Source organism: Durio zibethinus, chromosome 8, assembly GCF_047325235.1.
Source record: "Durio zibethinus cultivar Kanyao isolate XHJ-2024 chromosome 8, ASM4732523v1, whole genome shotgun sequence".
NCBI lineage: Eukaryota > Viridiplantae > Streptophyta > Magnoliopsida > Malvales > Malvaceae > Durio > Durio zibethinus.
Window position 1 is genome coordinate 2,155,849 of NC_143169.1, and position 22,209 is coordinate 2,178,057.

Consider the following 22,209-nt stretch of genomic DNA (forward strand, 5'->3'; position numbering starts at 1 on the left):
ATCCAGAGCTTTACAGAGCAAAAGGATCAATGGAAGGCCTTATTTAATGATTTAGATATGAGACATTCGTCAGTCACACCCGAGCTTGTCCGACTTTTAAAAGAAAATGAATTGTTAAAAGTGATGGTGGAGGAAGAACAAAAGGCTATTGCTAGGGCACATAGAAATAACCAAATGCTACAAGAAATAATGGATCGACGCACAGCACAAGTAGAAGCTTTGTCTGATGAATACAGGAAACAAACTCAACAGAGTGAGTTATGGAAAGACATGTGTATAGAAAAACAAAGCCATCTAAGGCATTTGTTTGATCAGATATGCATTGTTGCAAACAAAGCATCAAAAATGAAAGAAAATGGAAAGTTTGAAGGCTATGGTGCAACCAGTGGGAGTGCATGGGTGACATTTACTTGATTTCTTATATGAGGCATAAAATCATCACCAACAAGCTAAGAAGTTTATAAGGAGGCATTAGAAATAAAGAATGATGTTTAGGATTTTAGAATATTGCTTTGACTTTATTAGGATGTGATTTTGAAATTTTATTTAATAAAGTTTCAAATGAAGATTTCTTTTATCAATATCGATGATGTGGCAAATATTAGTACATTTCATGCATACATTTGCAAATCATACATAGTTTCTAATTGTAATTGTGATGCTAAAGGTTCAAGGATAGCTTCATCTAGCAGAAACCCCATCCATCGATATAATACAAAAGTCAGGGCCAAACAAATGGAGCAAAAAAATTCTCATCGATTTAAAAAATTGAAAAAAGCTCAAGAAAAGATTGAGAATGAGTTAAGTAAAATTTTGGATGCTCTCATAAATTAAATAAGAGGAAATGAGTAGAAGAGAACACAAGCCAACAAGGCCCTGCATCGTAAGAAGTGACTAACTTCCTATATCCACTTGGTTTTGGTCCACTTCAAGCCCAGTTTACACAAGAGGTTCCACCATAACACTTCACATATCTTACATATCCTGGAATGCCATCAGCCTCTAATCCAGGGCATTACCATAGTTATGTGAATCCTATCTTTACTAAAAAGATAGTTGAATTAATTCAAATCCCTGATCTGGATGAATTGAAAGGAAAAGATAAAAGTAGAAGCTCAGGAAAACTCTAAAATTAGTATGCTAGAACAAAGGCTATGAGTTGTGGAAGGAATTGATTTCTATGATTTAGTTGATGCTGCTAGGCTTTGCTTAGTCCCTGATGTGGTCATTCCTCCTAAGTTCAAAATATCAGAATTTGAAAAATATGATGGCATAAAGTGCCCAAAAACTCATATTACTATGTAGTGTCGAAAGATGGCAGCCCATGCTCATGACGAAAAGCTACTAATGCATTTTTTCAATACAGTCTTACTGGTTCTACTGTTAGGTGGTATATCCAGTTAGACAGAACTAGCATCCATTCCTGGAGTGACATGGCTCATGATTTTATCAATCAATATCGACATATCATGCATTTGGCCCCTAATCGTTTATCTTTACAAAACCTAGAGAAAAAGGCTAATGAGACTTTTAAAGAGTATGCCCAGAGGTGGAGGGATATTGCTTCTCAAGTACAACCTCCTCTGATTGAGAAAAAAATTATAGTGTTGTTTGTCAGCACTTTGAAATCTCCTTATTATGAAAAGATGATAGGGAATGCAACAAAGAATTTCGTCGACATGGTGATCTCTGGTGAAATTATTGAAAGTGCCATCAAGAATGGCAAGTTAAAAAGAGGAGAAACCAAGAAGGCATCAGAAAAGAAAGAAACTGAAGCTCAAGCTATGAGCTTTGATAGACAACAATTCAGGGGTTATCAACCTTATCCACCTCAAGATTACTCTTCATACTATCCTGTTGTGAATAATGCCTCATCCTACCCATACCAGCTAGCTCCACAACCACCTTATTCATCCACATACTGATTAATTTTTAGCCCTCAAGATCTTACATATAACCTTAACATTCAAACTCTTGTAAGACCTTAAATTCGCCCTACTAACCTAGTAAGTGGTTCATGAGAACAACGGATTACTCGAGAAAAACCTGTATTTGATCTAATCCCCATGACTTATACGAAGTTATATTGAAAAATCTACAATAGCCACTTGATTGCCCCCAACCATGTGAAGCCGCTCAAGCCACCCTATCCTAAGTGATATAATCCTACAGCCCACTACAACTATCACTATGAAATTGCTGGCCATTCTATTGAAAATTGCACTGCTTTAAAGCATAAGGTGCAACGGTTAATCAGTGATGGAATGGTAAGTTTTGATCAAGGAAGAGCAACAACACCTAATGTTAGTGGTAACCCATTACCAAATCATAATACTCTGAGTGAAAATCAAGAACACATTGGTCAGAAAGGGTCTGAATAGTCACAATGAATTGATGGGCAAGATGTCAATAAAGATTCTTCACCTGATCGCATAAAGGGATAATTTTGAAGAACAAAGATAAGGCTGATTGAAAGTTTCTTGTCATTTTAAAAATTTTTTTAGAGTAATGTTAGGTTCCTTTTAGGTAGTAGGATTTCATTTGTTATCATTTCAATAAAAGGTAATTTAATGTATTTCATTACATTTTCTTCTTCATTCAACTATTGTTCTATGCTTTGTCACCTTTCATAACTTTTGTTCCCATTCTTGAATTCCAAACGATGAATGTTTAGACAATGGCAGCAATAATTTTGAAATTTAATTTTGAGAACTCATTCACATTGATTTAAGGAGATTATTAAAGGAAAAAAAAAAGCCAGTTACTAACAGATGTGAGATATATATATATCCTGAAGATGGCTAATTTTTTTTTACAAATCCATGAGCTTGTTTTTGTTCAATAGATGAGGTTCAAAAAAAGTATCCACATTGAGATGAAAAATGGCCATCTTTCTTTTACCATTTGAAAAACCATTCATTGTTACCCCTTTGAGCCTGCTATGATTTTTTTTTTAAAAGAACCCTGACCAAGGATCACCCTCCACACTGGAAGGTAATTTTTAAGAAAAAAAATAGCCTAAAGATCAAAAAAGGTCTAAAAAAAAGCAAGAAAAAAAAACAAAGAAAAATGCCACAAATGATTTGGGGCAAAGAAATGAGAATCTTTTTATGAAGAATGAGAGAGAAAAAAAGAAAAGTAGTGAAATGATATAGAGTGGGGTAAAATGCCAAGCTGCATCAAGTGATGATCATTTGGTTTTGAACCCTTTAAACATATATATTGAGCCTATTTTATCCATTTCTTTCATTATCCCATACCATGGCCTACATTACAACCTTGAAAAATCCATTTGAATCAAGTGTGAATGCTCGAATTGAATAATCATATGTTAGGCAAAGGTGTGCTCATGATGGAATCATGTTATTGCCCTAAAGATTAATGTGTGAAAGATATCAACAATGGATGAAAGATGAAAAAAAAAGAAAAAAAATGGTGAATGGTGAAAAAAAGAAAAAAAAGGGGAAAATGAAAAGAAAAAAAGAGAAAAAATAAGATGAAAGGAGGAAAAAAGAAGACTCAAATTAAAAACTCGAAAGGACAATTTGGGTAGACCAAATCTCTGAGCTAAAAGTTAGATGAACAGTTCAAATATATAAAAGATCAATGCATCTAAAGATCCTCCAAAGCTGAGGTAAAGTTTGATAAGCTCAAAATGATTCTAACAATCAATGGAATGAATTTTCAAAAAAAAATCTTGAATTCAAGTTCAAAATTGTTTGAATATTCATTTGTCCCAATGTCATACATCCAACTTATTTCTTTCCCCATTTGCTTTGGTACCAAGACTCACTTCTCATTTTCTCAATGCACCTTCCACTCTTTTGTTCTCACATCTCTAAAATGAATTGAGAAAATGCTTGATTGCATTGTATTTGTCAAGAATTGAAATGATAATGAATGAATGAATATGTGCTTAAAAGAGTCTTGCATTCATTTGAAAAAAAATTCAAGATGATAAAAAAAATGAAGAGATCGTAGAAGCCTGAAAATGATGATTTGAAATAACACACGATGTGGTCAAATGATGAAAATGGTGATGGGTTGGCCAACAAATGAAGAGAATGCAAAAACTTGAAGAGGTGATATGACCAAGTGATGACTTGGTCGACATAACTTGCGAGTTATGATTGAATGATGAAAATAATATGGATCAGTGGATAAAGTTTGATTTGGAATGGTTAGGGTTAAGAAACCTATGAGTGTAACATAGTGACGGACGATGAAGTTTGTTCGGAATGGTTAATGTTGAGACACCTATGAGTAGTAACCCAGTGATGGTAGATGAAACTTGTTCTAAAATTCATTAGTGCTGAAAAGCCCTTGAATGATGGTCAAGTGATGATCGATTGATGAAACTTGTCCCAACGTATTGAGAAACTGAACAAGGAAGAAATGCGAAATGGTGGAGTTTTGAGAGCCATATTACCACAATTATTTAGGATTTCATGACATTATTGACATCCGCATTACATGTATTATGTTGGCATCGTTGCTTGAATAGTACATGCATGTATTTTGATGAATTAAACTTTGTGTGGGCATGCATGGCGCTATGAGAATCTAGGTTTTTGCATTTGCAACATTAAGAAGACATTTGCATTTTTGGTCATAACATTCATTCATGCAAATTTTTGAGTCATTTGAAAAACAAATTGTGAATATTTTGATGAAAATTTTTGAGAACTCAAATGAGAATCTTTGAGTCTCAAAATGAGAATCGTTGAGGAGTGAAACCCTAAAGTTCATCGAATGTGAATCTTCGAACAAATGAAAAGTTTTGAACTTTTGGATGTGAATCTCTAAAATACAAAGCTTTAACTTTTTGGATATGAATTTCTAATGTTTTAAATGAGAACCTTTGAACTTATATGTGAAATTCTAAGTTTTATTGCATGTGAATCTTTGAACTCAAATGAGAAGCTTTGAATTTTTGGATGCGAATCTCCAACATTCAAATAAAAAGCTTTAAATTTTTGGATATGAATTCCAAGTTTGCCAAATGAGTACCTTTAAAAAGCCTTGAACTTTTGGATGTGAATCTCCAAAATTCAAATAAGGATTTTTAAATGTTGGATGCAAGTCTTGCAAGTTGCAAATGCAAATCTCGAGATATTACAAATTTGAATGAAACTGAAATTTTGAGAATCAAATTTCAGTAAATTCTTACGAAGTTGAAAGATTCTTGCGAATCTGAACCTCTGAATGTTGAACTCAAATTGTGAATCATTGAGTTCCCATTACAAAATTCCTTCAGTCACAATCTATAACTCATTTGAGCATGATTGTTAAGGAGTAATTTATTTTCCAAAGTCATTGTTGCCTCTATTTAGAAGGGCAATTTACTTTTCAAAAGTTGAGGTGCCTCTGTTTAGAGGAGCAATTTACTTTCAAAGTTGTGGTGCCTCTATTTAGAGGAGCAATTTACTTTCCAAAAGTTACGGTGCCTCTGTTTAGAGGAGCAATTTACTTTCAAAAGTTGTGGTGCCTCTGTTTGGAGGAGCAATTTACTTTCAAAGTTGTGGTGCCTTTATTTAGAAGAGCAATTTGCTTTCCAAAATTGTTGAGCCTTTGTTTAGAGGAGCTTTGTTTATTTTCAAAGTAGTTGAGCCTCTATTTAGAGGAGCTTTATTTATTTTCAAAGTCGTTGATCCTCTATTTAGAGGAGCTTTGTTTATTTTCAAAGTCGTTGAGCCTCTGTTTAGAGGAACTTTATTTATTTTCAAAGTCGTTGAACCTCTATTTAGAGGAGCTTTGTTTATTTTCAAAAGTCATTGAACCTTTATTGAGAGAAGCTTTGTTATTTTTTCTTTTAAAAAAAAAAGTATCAAATTGATTAAGTTGTCTACATCTTTGAACAATTTCTGTTTCACAAAAAATACGCAAAGAGGGGCAGCTGTAGACACCCCAATCTGTCTAGAGGTCTACAAGATCAACTTTGACAATTAAAAAATTAAAAAATTAAAAAAAACAAAAAAAATATTTGAGTTTGCATAAAACTGGGCTGGTAGAGTTTGAATTGGATTCAAAGATTGAATCTCAATCACAAAAAGGAATTGGGATTGATCAGAAACTCCTCTGATCAATCCTTATAAATAAACACTGGAACAAAAAAAAGGGGGGGGCAGAAACACAATCAGCAAAGAAAATATAAAGAGGTGTAGCATAATAGGGAGGACGGCACACCATTAGGCCATTGCCAACCAACGTCCACTGACAGCCAACCTATTGCCACTATGGATGAAAATGCCTAAACCATTGGACACGAATTACCATCTGTGATAGAAACCAATTCCACACAATCATAGTATTAATTTTTCGTGGTTCAAGTTGGTTCTGTTTGAATAAAATGAGTCAGAGTTGCGGGTTCTGGTAGAGAAGGAAATAAAGAGAAAAATGAGTTGATAGGCTAGCACATTGGTTTGGTTTGGTGGAATTTCATCCCAAAGCTCACATCAACTTTGGTACTTTTACTTGCCCTTTTTTTTTTTCAAATTCTTTAATTGTTTGGTACTTTTTTTTCTTTTATTTGATTGTTTATTCACTTATTTTGTTTTATGCATAATTGTTTATTTATTCACTTTGTTTTATGGTTTTCATTATTTGATATTAAATATAATAAAATAATAAAAATAAAAATTTTGGGAATAAATATTAATCATCCAATGATGGAATTTATAAAAATTTCAAATGGCAAATTTTTATGAAATTCTTAGGTGAGCAATTTTGTTTAAATTTATCCCAAATGGTGGAATAATTTAGATAAAATTTCAATAACAATAATTAATATTTATTTTCAAACTAAAAAAATTAATTAAAAAATTAAAAATAATAAAAAACATAAAAATATAAAATTTTTTGGAATTAAATACAAATTACCCAATGATGAAATTCTTATAAATTTCAAATGGTAAATTCTTAAGAAATCTTTAGGTAAAAAATTTCCTCTAAATATGGTTCAAATAGTGGAATGATTTAGATGAAATTTCAATACAAGTAATTGTATTCTTTTCCAAATAAAATTTTGGATTGAAAATATTTGATGATTATCTAAAGATGAGATTCTTAGAAATTTTAAATGGTAAATTTTTAAGAAATCTTTAGGTGAGAAATTTTCTCTAAATTTGACCCAAATTGTGGAATAATTTAGATGAAATTTCAATAAAAATAATTGTCATATTATTTTCTTTCCAAGAAATAAAAAAAAAAATTTTAATAGACCCAAATGGTGGAAATTTTAGAAATTCAAAAGAAAAAATATTTCTAATTTGGCCCAAATGGTGGAATAATTAGATTTATTTTCAACAAAAATGGTAACAATAAAAAATAATAAATAAATCTTTTTCCAATGATGGAGCCTCTTTAAGAAATCAAATGGGATTCTTGAATACTCTTGAGGTGAGGAAGAATTTTTTTGAAAGTACTACCAGATTGATGGAGAATCTTAAAAATTGTTTCCAATATTTAATATAAAATTTGAAGCCATTAGATTCTAAACCTTAGGATAAATTCGAAATAATATGGTATATAACCTTCCCCACATGTAACCGAACTCCCGAATCTTGTTCTGGTTCGTAGACCTGAACCTATTCTTTTAGGGACTCATAGTCAAGCTTAGGAGTTCCTTAAAAGGATAAATTCCCTAGGTGACCAATCACACCTAGATAAAAAAGATTGGTGGCGACTCCTTCAAGTCAATGTCTAGCGATAGATCTCCGGATCTAGACGTTACGACATGTAATCCATGTTGCCTTCCAATAAACTTATTTTTCCTTTTTTAGATGTCATTTAGCTCTAGATTAAAGGCATTTAAGATATATTATATGTTTTATGGATAAATTATTTTAGCTCCTTCTAATGTTTCAATGTTTTGTTTGTGATTTATATTTTATTTGATGATGTGGAGGTATTCCATCCACCATATGCCAAGATTTGCTTTCCATTATGTTTTCAACTTTAACAAAATTATTTCTTCTAAATAGTTATGGCTGGTTTTTCACTAAGAAAAATGTAATTAGCTACATTGCTTATGATACAATTGAACTAAATGGAGACTTTGTTGCATTTGTTATGTTTTGTTGCTGTAAAATATTAATGTAAAAAAATGATGTAGACTATTTTATTGTGGAACATCTTATAATAACCTATGTATTAAAGAGTTAAATGCAATGGTCTTTGAAAGTGATATACAGTGTGTAGATCATATTAGAATTGATAGGAGAGCTTTTGCAAAATTATGTCATTTGCTTAAAACAGAAAAAGGTTACAGTCATTTAGACATATGTCAATAAAAGAACTAGTAATTAGCTTTCTCTACATTATTACTCATTATACAAAAAATAAGATTATGAAATGTCAAGTGGCAGATCTAAAGAGACAATTAGTAGACATTTTCATTCTGTGTTAAATTTTATATTAAGATTGCATACGCTATTATTTAAAAACCCAAACCCATACCAAAAAATTCAATAGATAATGCATGAAAATGGTTTAAGGGTTGTTTAAGTTCCTTAGATGAGACATACATTAAAGTTAATGTTGACGCAGTTAATTGGGCCTAGATATAGGATAAAAAAAATGAAATTGTTTCTAATGTCCTCAGAGTTTGCACCCCAGATATGCAATTCATATTTATTATATCGGGATGAAAAGGTTTTACAGCAGATGGTAGAGTGTTAAGGGATGCCATTACATATAGGAATGGGTTGAGGATCCCACAAGGTATTATTTGTATTATGTTCGTGTAATGTCAACAATAATGTTGCATATTTTCATATTAGTAATGTTGTTGATCATTCTCATAAGTAATTACTATTTGTGTGACCCCAGATATACTAATAGGGAAGGATTCTTGGCACTTTATAAAGGTCAATGATTAGTGATTGGAGGGTAAGATTCTAACCGATAACCTTACAAGAATACTTCAACATGAAACACTCTTAAGCAAGAAATTGTATTGAGAGATGTTTTGGTATATTGAAATCTAGATAAGCAATCTTAAAGGAGAAGTCATTTTATTCAATTAAGATGTAATGTAGAATCATTTCTGCTTGTTGCCTTCTTCATAATTTTATTAGGTTTGAGATGGTTTTTGATCTTATTGAAAGGGATGTTGTTGAATGAAATATTTCACAACTAGATGAATATGATAATTAACATTTGATTAGTGATGTTAAGCCATATGATTAGTGGACTTAGTTTAGAGGTAATCTGACTAATGATATATTCACCCATTAGTTGTGATTTAAGGGATAATAACATTATAGATATGTTTGTATTTTGTTATTTGTTTGCCCAAATGGGTTTTATTTTATGTGCCATTGATATTGTCTAATGAATATTACAATTTGGAGAACACATTACTTTTTTTTTCATGTGTATTCATTTATTTCATCCCTTGATTGTTTTTTATTTACTATATTGATATTGTTTCAAAATGTCTAACCATGTGATTAAGAATTGAAATGTCTTCATTGCATGACAATCAATTGCAATTTGTTCGATGTGTATCCAGAAAATGATTGGATAGTTTTGGCCTTGGTAACCACTCATGGAATAGAAAAGAGGATTCACATTTGGTTTAATACCTACATTTTTTGGCTAATGATTTTAGATGAAGAGCAGATAATGGGACATTCACGTCGGATATCTAGGTTATATTGAACAAATGCTGAAGTAAGTCATTCTTACTTTATAACTTAAAGCCAACCCTACATTGAATCCAAGGTTAAGCTACTCAAGAGACAATATCATGTAATTTATGATATAAAAAATTTTAATGGATTTGGGTGGAATGTTCAAGAAAAATGTATCACAGTTGAGAAAGAAATATTTGATGAGTGGATTCGAGTAAGTTTTTTTAGATGATATTATGACTTATATATCTTTTTTACATTTTTTTCAATGGTTTTTATTCGATTCATCTTTGTTTGAACTTTGCCAGTCACACTCACATGTTAGAGGGTTACCATTTTTTGATGATTTTATATTGATATTCGGATCTAATAGAGCAACCAGTCAATGAGCTAAAATAACAACTGATGTAATTGAATCATTAAATGCTAATGAGGATGCTTACTACTCTCTTGAATTTGATATCAATGTCGAAGGAAATGAAGAGAGAGGAGATGATGAAGATGACATTGTATATGTTGCTCCAAGCAATGCTAGGATGATGTTGTCAGGCAAAAAATGTGTTAAGAATGATGATGGAGCAATCATTGGGTTGGTGCATCAGATTGGCAATATTGGTGCTTTATATGATTGAGCTGTGAATGTTAGGGAGGACATTTTAGTTTACTTTAAGTCAGAAGTGGAGCATATAAATAAAAAAAAGTCACTTTTTAATGAAATAATGCAACTCAACGAATTCACACTTGATAAAAAAACTCACCGCTAATGAGTATATGATGAAAGAAAATCACAAAGTTGAGTTTTTCCTTATGATGCCAGTTGTATTTAGAAGTAATTACATTAGGAAACAATTAAACAAATGTAATGCATATCGCCTATCATTTGACTTTCTTCTTCTTGGACACATGTAGATCGCACTACATGTTGTTTACATATTCGTTGTATAATTTTGGAAATCTTTTTATTTAATTAAGGTAAGAAATGAAAGGTTCTAAATATGCAAATCACTGCTTCGTTGTTAAACATGTGTTTATTTATATCGGATTCGTACTTGTGTAAATCAAATACATATTTTTGATACTACGAATTACATTTTGAAATTTAAATTATAAATATTGTAGTATTTCAATATTACACCACACATCCAAATTTATAACTGATAATATTGCCATATTAAAATATTTTTTTAAAATAATTGTACTCAATATATGTGTATTTGTATAAGCTACCAATTGATATAAACAAAGATATACCAATAATATTAAACCAATACCCCAATCGAAAATTAAAAATTATCCATTCAATATAGTATGTTAAAAACATTATAAACAATGTAATGCATATATTTACACCCAGTCAACATTTTCCAACCTCAAGGTGTAACGAACAATAATACATAATTAGACTACTCTTTATGGACTTTATTAAGTTCATCTTTCGTGAAGCTTCCTTTACACTCTACTATAAAAAAAATCAAAAGTAAATGTTAATAAATGATAATATAATTTAGCTTTTTTTTATTGGAAGATATTAGTATTGTATGGACTTAATATTAGTATTGTATGGACTTAATATTAACCTTAAATGGTGTAATTATAAAATCATATAAAACTATCTCCCTCATAAAATGAAGGACACAATATCCACATTCAGTATATCTTAGTTGACAAGGTACTTGAAAAATAAATTTAATAAGTTTAGGAAATATTTATCTAAACAAACTCAACATAAAAGAATAAATTTCACATTTACCAGTAATAACACCTATTTATCTTTACTTTCTTATCAATTGTAGACATTCTCCTAAATTGAATAAAAAAAAGTTGTTAATACAAAAATAAAAGTAATTATGAAGAAACACAATATAATATAATAACATATAATACCTCTTTATAAAATTATGAATATCAAGGTTAGGCTTCGTTGTTGGCTAAGCAGAGTTAAATAAGTATGGCATAAAGGAATTGATATCAATCATAATAAGCTACTAATGATGACTGCAAAATAATAAAAAAGATATATTTAAATTAGGCATCATCTCATATTCGAGTAAGTTTGGTTTATTGAAGTTGTATGAATATAACTTATGCAGCGTTATACGACACTAAAAAATAATTAACACGTTTTTGCATGCATTGACCCACATCACGGCCACAAATAATGATAGTGTCATTCTACTCACTAATCAGATTCGAGTTAATAAATTTGAATCTATAGGTCATTTTCTTACCTTCATCTCTATATAGGAAACTGTACGATAACAATAAACATTACTAGTAAGTAATATGCCCTAATATAGATTAATAGATATTGATTTGCATATTTAAATTTATACGTTAACCTCATATAGGGAACAATATTAGAAGCTGATATTTCATCCAAGGTATATAATGCCTCAATCTCAGGCCCTCTAATGTAAGAAATTGGTTGATGATCAAATAATCCATCCTACGACTCAACGGTAATGATGTTTCCTCCGAATAAATGATCAAATGCATAATTAGATAACGCATCAATGGCAACCTCAGCAAGAGTCATCCTTCGAGTCCCAATATTCTGCTACAATATATAATGAAATATAAGCATTAAAACCAAACTAATAAATATAATATACAAATAAATATTAAGTGAATAAACAAAATCATACTCCATGGCTGACACCAGAGGAGAAATTTGCTAGCTAACTTGAAACAGAAGCTTGTCCTTGCTAGATGTTGCTATCCGACTTCTCTCTAAGCATGTTAGGTTGTATTGCTGCCAAAATCACCTCTAAAGCTACGAGTCGTTGCTATTGATTATTTAGGCATTGCTCTCAGTCATCAAATCTTTGTTGTTGTTGCTGAATGATTGCTTTATATTGTGCATTTGTCATTTAAGGGATTTTAGGTTAATTACTGAAGAATTTTGATGGCAACACAAATCTACCAACCCTACAAACTCAACCATATCTTTCTTTCACTCTTAATGCTAAAGGTAAGGGATCTTCACCATGAACGATTGGTAGTTCACTATATTTAAATTTAGTAACAAAATTATCCTAAAAGACAATAATAAGATGAGGCATAACAACAAAGTTGTACAAGTATAAAGTCATACATACAAGCTTAAAGCCAATTATACATAATAAAATGAGCAGTTATGCATACAATCTATTTAGCTATTTCTTCAGTTGCTTCATTGCCAAACAATCCATCCTTTCGTATCTGTCCTTGCTTCCACTCATCCCATTTAAAAACTTCGGTGCCAAAGCTAGATGTTTCCAAATAAAAGGGCTGATATATAAGAATCAAAATCTATTAAACGAATGTTCATAAATATTCATTTATGAGTGCAAAACAAGTGTGTGAATACTTACAAGATCATACTTGACATTTACATAACCCTTTCTCGATGTCCGATGGTGATATACTTGTTTAGTTTGAATGTTCTTTTGTTGTTCTTTGATTTTCTAGAAAAGAAAGATATAAGGTAAATTACATATTAAGATATCAAATATATTACATAAAATTTTATAAACAATTAACATAATGGGTATGTATACCAAGAATTCTTTTGATTGTCGATCTCGAACAAAATAGGTCCAATCTTGATAACTGATCTGCATATGACGGAAGAGGATAAGCCAACATATTACTATTATCAATGAATGGTAAGATATATTGCATTGTCAATCTTCTTTTAAAGTCTTCGAATGCTTTCCCAACCGATTACAACACAAGCTTTTTATACTCATTTGGGATGTTAAACCGTTCTTAATAAATTTAAAACAATTAGTATGAACACATTGAATTTCAATTAAATGATCATTTAACAAATTTTATGAAATACTTGAATAAACATACCACAATAAACTCCCATGTATGATCCTTTAGATTATCAGGAACTTGTCGTCAATTTTGGTACGTAATAAAAATGCTACTACGGATGACCACTCCAATGTGACTAGCCAACTTGGTAGCTCCATCATACACAGGCTACCCACTTTGAAGAAGTCGACGTGAATTTTTGTGTCAATCACTTGAATTTATTTATTTCATCCCCTTGCTTTTCTTTTTTTCACTGCAAGTGTGTCTTTTTCATGTTCAGTAGCAGGAGACATGTTTTTTGGATTCCATAATACCTATGATTTTGATCATAATTTTACGAAATACACCAAATTGTCTCTTTAAATTTCACACATAATAAAATACAACCAATATCATACTACAATTACTAAACCAATATACGTAAAACATCTTCAAACCAATAATATTTTACGGGTACAAGCCATACTGTAAATCCCACCTTAAATAAAAGTTTCATGCAAAACAAATGATGAGTAAAAAATATACACAAAATTTTCGCAATACCATTTAGCAAACCACAATATTTAAGCCAAACTACAAAGAAACATCATACATGTAATGAAAGGAGGTTGGGCGACTAAGTTGACGGTTGAATGAATAAAAAGCAAACAAAAATTTATATATATAGTAAGGAACAAATAAAAAACATACCTATATCAAAGAATATAAATAATACAACACAAAGATAAAATACACACATACCAATATAAAGAAAGGTGTGACGGTGTTGAGTTATTGATGGTCAACAATGACGTGAGAGATAAAGAAACCAAAATGCAAACTAAATGGATTGATGGTTTAGGGGTTAGTTACAATGCAGCTTTGGGTTTATCGTTCACTATTTTAGTTGGGTTTTCAAAGTTCAAAAAAGGAGAATGAATTTTAAAAATGATCACTCAAGGCATTTTACCAAAAAAAATGCCTTGAATAATCCCATTAAATTTTTTGTAAGGGATTATTCAAGGTGTTTGCTGGACAAAAATGCCTTGAATAATCTCATAAAAAAATTTGGAAGGGATTATTGAAAGCATTTTTTGCCAAAAACACTTTGAATAATCTTAAAAAAACAAAGAAGATTATTCAAGGTGTTTTTTGGGCAACAATGCCCTGAATAATCCTCAAAAAAATTAGAAGGGATTATTCAAGGCGTTTTTCAGCAAAAATACCTTGAATAATCCCCTAGTAAAAAATTGAAAGGATTATTGAAGATATTTTTTTACCAGAAATGCCTTGAATAACCCAATTCAATTTTTTGTAAGCTAATATTCAAGTTGTTTTCTAGCCAAAATCACCTCGAATAATCCATAAAATAATTGAGATGGGATTATTCAAGGTGTTTTTGGCCAGAAACACCTTGGATAACCCCATTCAATTTTTTGTAAGGGAATATGTAAGGTGTTTTTGGCCAATAACGCCTTCATAACCTCATTTAATTTTTTATAAAGGATTATTTAAGGCATTTTCTAGGCAAAAATGCCTTGAATATTCCTTTACAAAAAAATGAATGAGGTTATTCAAGGCATTATTGGCCAAAAACTCCTTGAATAATAATAAAAATATTGAAAAGGGATTATTGAAAGCATTTTTGGCTAGATATGCCTTGAAAAATTCAAAAAATAAAAAATAAAGGGATTATTGGAGGCATCTTTGCACGTTTTTTTATCATAAATACCTTGAATAATCTCAAAAAAAAAGGAAGGAGATTATTGAAGGCGTTTTTGGCCAAAAATACTTTCAATAATCTCCTATATAAAATTGGAAGGGATTATTTAAGGTATTTTTTACCAAAAACACCTCAATAATCCCCTCTCATTTTTATGAGGACATTCAAAAATATCTTCAATAATCCCCTCATAAAAATCAGAGATTATAGTAATTATTCCGACAAGATTGTAGTAATTATCCAGGATTTAATATATGTGGATTCTTCCTAACCAAACTAATGAATCTGAACACGAGATGCCTTGAAAATGAAAAAAAAACCCTAGGTATCTCATTTTCTTGGGGATCACACTTTTTCTTGGAATCTACGATTTCGCGAACCAAACACCCCCTAAAAGTAACTTGAAGAGTAAATTTGGGAAGTAAAAAAACTAAATCGTTCTCCAAAATAGCCTTCTAAATACACTCCAAAATTTTTTCTATACACCCTTAAAATTTTCTTCCAAAAATTACCATGTAGCAAATACCAATTTTAATCTTCAGTAAATGACAAAAATACTTTCAATAGCTTATACACCCTTACCTTCTAATATATATATATATATATATATATATATATATATATATATATATATTGCAAAAGAGAAAGAGACCCTAACATGAGAATATGAGAAGTGATTATAGGTATTGTAATTTGAAGTTCAAATATGTTTTTTTTTAAATGTATAATTCCAAACTAGACCCATATATATATATATATATATATATATATATATTGCAAAAGAGACCCTAACATGAGAATATGAGAAGTGATTATAGGTATTGTAATTTGAAGTTCAAATATGTTTTTTTTTTTAATGTATAATTCCAAACTAGACCCATTCAAAAAGTGTTAAGGTTATCAAATTTTATGAATAAATCTAATCAAATAAAAATTAATAAAAAAATATTTAGTAATAAAATATCTGTATGTTTGCTTGACTTATTTTTCTTTAAGTATAACTACTTAACTTCCATAATTTTCAGCTCTCGTAATTTAAAATTAACAAACTAAGGTGTGATATTGATTCATTATTTTTTAAAAATGATTTTTAACAAAATTGATATTTAATACTCAATACTTGTAAATTTTTTTTCAATTTCTTTTAAACCTTGACTTTTTATATACCAAAAAAAAGTATTTGGATTTTCAAGTCATCGATTTAAAGATAATTTTAGACATTAGTTACATTAATTTGTCGGTCCATATTTGTATTTAAATTTCTCAATCATAAATTATAAAAACAATTTCTCACATTAATGTTTGAAAGATATTCTCCAATCTAGAGATACAATCATCCTGTTATTCAATTATGAAAACATTGTTAAAGTAATGTGCTTCTTACGAATTTAATAGGATGCCTCAATTTTGGACTTTTAAGCCAACCTTTGATAAGTGAACTTAGCTTATTTGGATGGACAAACTTTATATGAAATTTTTTTAGTAAAATTTATATGAAATTGTTTTTTAAAAATGATTTAATAAAAAATCGAAACCAATAGATTAATAGAATTTAATGTGGATATCAATAATATGTAAAACAAATTTAAAAAAGTTATTTATAATTTAAATTTGACCAATATTTTTTAATAAATAAAAATTTTATTAATATATTTTTTAAAATATCTATCCAAAATTATATATCAAATTTTTTCAAAATTATCATACTTAATTTATATAACGAGGAGACTTCTTAATCTATCAATTTTGATTTTTAATTTTAATTTTTATTTAATCGTTTCTAGAAAAGTTTTCACTAAATTCACCTAAGAAATTTCATTTAAATCTTTCCCTAATTTGGAGTAACTTACGAAGTGCAGAGATTACAATGTTGAACCTTGCGTAAGCTAAAAATTTAATTACCGCAGAATTGCACCAATCAATTTTCCAATGCTTTCAAAAGGTTAATACAGGTTACGTGGATGACGAAAATCCAAGCTTGCTATATATAAAATTAACCGTTATAGACATTGAAAATTTGATGAAAATATTTAAATAAATTAAATTAAATATTTAATTAGTTAAATAATTTGTTGAATATTTATTAAAATTACTTGTATACCAGGATAAAAACATAAGTTAGACTAATCAAAATTAAGGACTCGTAGATCACCTAATTAAATTCTATGAGTCATCTTCATTATCTTTAATTAATTTAAAATTATTAGAGAAAAAATCAAAATGATTAAAAGTTAATTTTAGAACTTTCTCACATTATATCACACATAGCATTATAAATAGAGAGTTCTTCCAACTCATCTGGAGATAAATGCAAAGAAGAAACACTCTAGCCTTATTCTCACACATTCAAGATTTGCTGCTCATCTTTGAAGATTACTCAAGCTGTCTGAAATTCAATAACCAACCAAGAAATCATAAGGCTTTGGTCATTTCTTTAAAGATCTGCTTATTTTTGCCAGTTCGTGATCAAGCTTTTGTTCACAAAAATCACAAGCTTGTTTTCTATCACAACAAACGTTGTTTTGAAGATTTGCCAATCATTTTATTAGAATATCATTTTTGTTTTTGATAAGATCGAATCAGAAGATTATTTTCTCCTGTAAAAAAGATCATATAGAAATTTGTATCCATTATTTTATTTAATAAAATTGAATTTTGACATTTTATTTCTGTTTTTATTTTTAGAAGGAAATTTGAATGTACAATCATATTGTCTCTCAAATTATTTTCCGGAGGCAGGATTTGGGATCTATAATTCCTCTATTCAGTCCAAAGGCGTTGTTGCAGCTAGAAATCAATTGGCTGTCTGAAGTTGCCGATGCCAAATGAATGTCCTCTAATGTAATGCCGGTGCATGGAACATTACTGCTGCAATTGAGATTGATACCCACTTTTGTCTTTGATGTCCCAAACAATTGAGAGTATCGTACACCGCTAATATGAACTGCAGTGTTCTGTCAAAATTCAAAGTATAAATTCAAACAATAAAACAAGCACCGTACATGTAAATTGTAATGCTTTTAGTTGTTCTAAAGGCTTCTGTATGTGTCTTACCGATTTCCTACACGAATTTGGAATATCACAGTAGAACTGATCAATGATGATTGGATTTGCCACTGCCCGGAAGTTTATGTTTGAGAAAGATACGTTTCGAACTATACCTCTGCCTCCCTGCAAAACAAAAACAAATTTAACTCAAGATTTTCGTTGGTCAACAGGTTTTGTTCTTTTCTTTTTTTATTTTACAAATTTCATACCTGCCACGTCTTGATTCGTACCCCATTAGTTGTCCCTCGGAAGTTTACTCGCCTCACATTAATATTATTTACTTGAACCTCCGCTCCGCCCCTGCCTAGGCTTCCAATGCTGTTAGGCATTAAAATTAGGAGTGTTGGGCTTGTTAGAAGGATCGATTTAATCCCCAGTGACGTCAAAAGACTGAACAAAAAATTTGCTTACCTCACACCATGACCAGGGCCACAACTAATGTCAGTGATGGAGATGTCAGAAGTCCTATCACCAATGGAGATACAATCATCACCTGTTCATCAACAATGAAGCCGTTAATCATCAACTTGACAGTCATGCACTAATTCAATTACTACCTAGCTTAATGTTTGTCAAAGACATTTATAAAGTAAACACCAGGGAATTAGATTCCAATCTATCAATAGAGAAAAGTCCTAGAGGCGCTTCGGATGCCAACAGACAGTGTCCTACATTGAGTTTGAAACACCATGTATGCCATTTTTCCATTGTAGAATGTGGTGAATTCTCTGTAGTAATTCTTTTCCTTTGCTGTTCTCAAATGCAAAACGTTAAATCAAAAGCATTTACATAAAGCAATCAACTCACCATCAGCAAATTGTGAATTGTGAATGGACACATTACGAGCAACCTGAATGTGTATTCCGTCAGTGTTGGGGCTTGTTCCAGGAGCTTGTATGGTCAAGGATCCAAAATCAACATTTTGGCATCCCAAGATCAGTACGTGTGTTTGGGGGCTGTTGTGAAACTTAATGTTGCTCATGTGAATATTGTTGCAATTCTCAAATTTAAGTACCTGCAGCAAAGCATAATATAGTAATATACTAACCTGCCTTCTCTACAATAACTAGGCAGATAATGACAGCTAGAGTTGTAGTAATAAATTCTGGATTCGAGTTTTGCCTGGACCTAATCCTCTCAACGTACTTACCGTTGGTGCTAGTGTGATACATCCCTGCGGAGAAGTTCAACAGTCAGAAATGGAATCAGGAAAAAGCAGGAAAAAAGAAAAGGAATTAAAATGACTGGAAGTATGGAACTTCACAAGTTTAAGTTTGGTTGTGTTTTCTGCGATTTTGATGTTGCAGTATACCTGCTGACCACGATGAAATTTGCATGAGCGATCCCACCAGCCTTTGCCACGTCCATCTATCATCCCAAGTCCATCAATAGTTAGACCGTTTACACCCTGAAATGCTAACCATGTTGACAGATCGGCTGCCTTCCACTGATCAGGACCATTGGGTGCGATAATAGTTCCTGATAGCTGCAACAGAAATTTAGATTGCGGAAGAATACGAATCCTGGAGAATTGAAGATCATATTATCTATTCTCATGAGTTATGATCCAAATTTGATTATATCTCACATGCCAATTTACTGATGTATTACTAGGAAGTAGGAAAGCTTTTGCAGTGCTATTAATTTTATTAATTTTTTGATACAAAGGAAGCTATAGACGGATGACATGAAAGGGATTGCAGGTATTGAAAATCGAACTCTACACTTGCTGATAGCCTCCTCATAATGATAGCTGTATGAACTATGAACCAACTAGATAAGCTTCAGATTCTTAATTTTGTTAATTTAATCGTACTTTGACATTTATTTTATTAGACTTGCAGGGGCCTGTGAATGTAATCTGATGCACCAAAAATATTTTTCCTTCGGGAATAATCAAGGTAGGAGTGCCTGCTGCAGCACTACATGTGTCCTTCCATGCCTTCATGAACGCCTGCGTCCGAAAAAATTAGAAAATTAGTAGTAATCAGTACTAATAATATAGAACAACTCATACATATCTGCAAATATAAGATTTCACAGGCTGAAAAGTAGAAAATTTTACCAAGGAATCATCAGTAAGGCCATTGCCAGCAGCTCCATAACTTAGAACGTTGAACACATTTCGCTGTGCTTTTGCAGTAATACAAATTGTGATCAGTGAGACCAGGCAAATAACATATGCAATTGATGATGGATCCTGAACAAAAAAAAAAAAAGGATTTTCCATTAGTAAATTAGGAGTTAGATTAGAGTGGCCTCAGTTGAAATTTGGAGATTTTATTTCTTACCATGGTTCGTAAAGTGATGGCTTACAACAATTGTTGTGCTGAACACAGGAAGACAAGGCTATTTAAGGTGATCTTTTTTATTGTTTTGTGAGGAAAGAAATCCTTAATCATTATAGAATAGGATTTTCTTGGTTATTTCTGAGCACTTGACAGATCAAACTGTTTAATGATCAAATTTAGCCATTTCATTAATTGATCTTATGTAGCTTTCCTTTTTGATTTCATGATGATAAACATTAATTATTAACTACCAAAATAGAGAGAGAGGGCACCTCAACTAATACTGTCTCAACGGCAGAAATATGAAAGTTTAGAATTAAAACATGAAAGAATCAATTGAAAATAAAAATCAACTTATGAAATGTTTTTATACTAAAAGATTCGAATGTTTGATTAAAGGGATTCGAATGTCATATTTGAGAAGTCTTTTGACATGATTTTATACTAAAGCATTCGAATGCTTTCGATTGGGCCGTCGAATTTTATGATAAAAAAAAATCACTTATAACAAAATTATAAAAGGGGATTTGAATGACTTCAAAAGCATTCAAATGCTATAGTTCAAATTTGATGATTCTTAGTTACAAGTGTTACTTTCGTTTCAAATGAATTCTAACCTTTTCATAAAGTGTTCTTTCATTTGTAAAAGATTAAAAATGATACATATTGAGTTTTAAAAGATACAAATTCAATAAATAGAGAAATCGGTTAAACAAATCAACACATTGATTAAGTTCCCTATAAATATAGAAGTAAGAATGATTCAAACAGATGATAAAAAAAAATCTATTCACTAAAATTTTTCCTCATCTACAATCTATAACTTAATATTAAAATTGTCCCCAAACCTTGTTTGCTATACACATATGCAATCTAATCAAAGCAACTTGAAAAGTGAATTTGAGAAGTTAAAAACTAAAGCTTCCTTCAAAGAGTCCTTCTAAATACATCCCAAAACTATACACTCCCAAAATCTTTTTTCAAAAATACATGCATATCAAATACTAATTTTAATTTTAATAAATGATAAAAATACTCTTAATAATGTGTATACCTCAAAACCACCATCGTAAATCTCAAAAATAGATTTTAGAATCATATTGTGTTTTCAATAATACATTTTCAAAAAAATAATATAATTTTCAAAAATCAAATTTTACAAATTAATTTAATCGAAATATTAATAATAGACCTAAAGCAAAACCCGGCCATCCTTCTAGTTTTGAATAAAATAGGCAATCTTATGTACATAATTCTCTAAATAAAATAACATATAAGAAAAACGATTTTACCACCCATTTGGAAGTGTTTAATGATTTAATTTCATTAGTGCATAATAAAATTAAAACAACAATTTCATTGTATCATATGCCTATTCCATTCCCCATATTGTACACAATTAATGATAGGGATGGAAGGAAAATTGAGGTATTACCTCTATTAAAATTCACTTGTGACAGTTAGCTCATCACAATGTGATATTGCATCTTATATTATCGTTTGTATACTGAAGATTAAGTATTCTCAAAGGGAGGTTAATAGAGTATTGGTTTTGTGAAGAATTTGACAGAATTAAGTGCAGCAGCTCAAATGCAATGATACAACATTATTACTTATCTACTTAGCGCTTATGTGCTAATGTAATCAGTGACATGGCTTTATGGATAGCTTGTGAGCTCGAAACCAAAGAGAGGAAATTTTTTTTGTAAAAGCATTGAAGGACCAGAGG

The 22,209-nt window shown here is 30.6% G+C and overlaps 1 protein-coding gene across 2 annotated transcripts; it reads right to left on the reverse strand.

Annotated features, from left to right (window-relative positions):
- Positions 1-17,753: 17,753 nt before the first annotated feature.
- On the reverse strand, positions 17,754-22,093 carry LOC149516969 (putative polygalacturonase At1g80170). Of its 2 annotated transcripts, XM_022865492.2 has the most exons (10): positions 20,481-22,093; positions 20,255-20,389; positions 20,006-20,143; positions 19,502-19,675; positions 19,340-19,363; positions 18,997-19,204; positions 18,601-18,682; positions 18,399-18,507; positions 18,196-18,312; positions 17,754-18,095 (listed from the first exon to the last, which is right to left on the reverse strand). In XM_022865492.2, exons 1-10 carry the CDS (start codon positions 20,481-20,483, stop codon positions 17,859-17,861), a joined length of 1,227 nt encoding a protein of 408 aa, XP_022721227.2. In that variant the 5' UTR covers positions 20,484-22,093; the 3' UTR covers positions 17,754-17,858. The 2 variants fall into 2 exon arrangements, with proteins under 2 accessions (XP_022721227.2, XP_089620687.1); XM_089764561.1 differs by lacking the exons at positions 20,255-20,389; positions 20,481-22,093 and having other exon boundaries at positions 19,502-19,712; positions 20,006-20,138.
- Between the last annotated feature and the right edge of the window lie 116 nt (positions 22,094-22,209).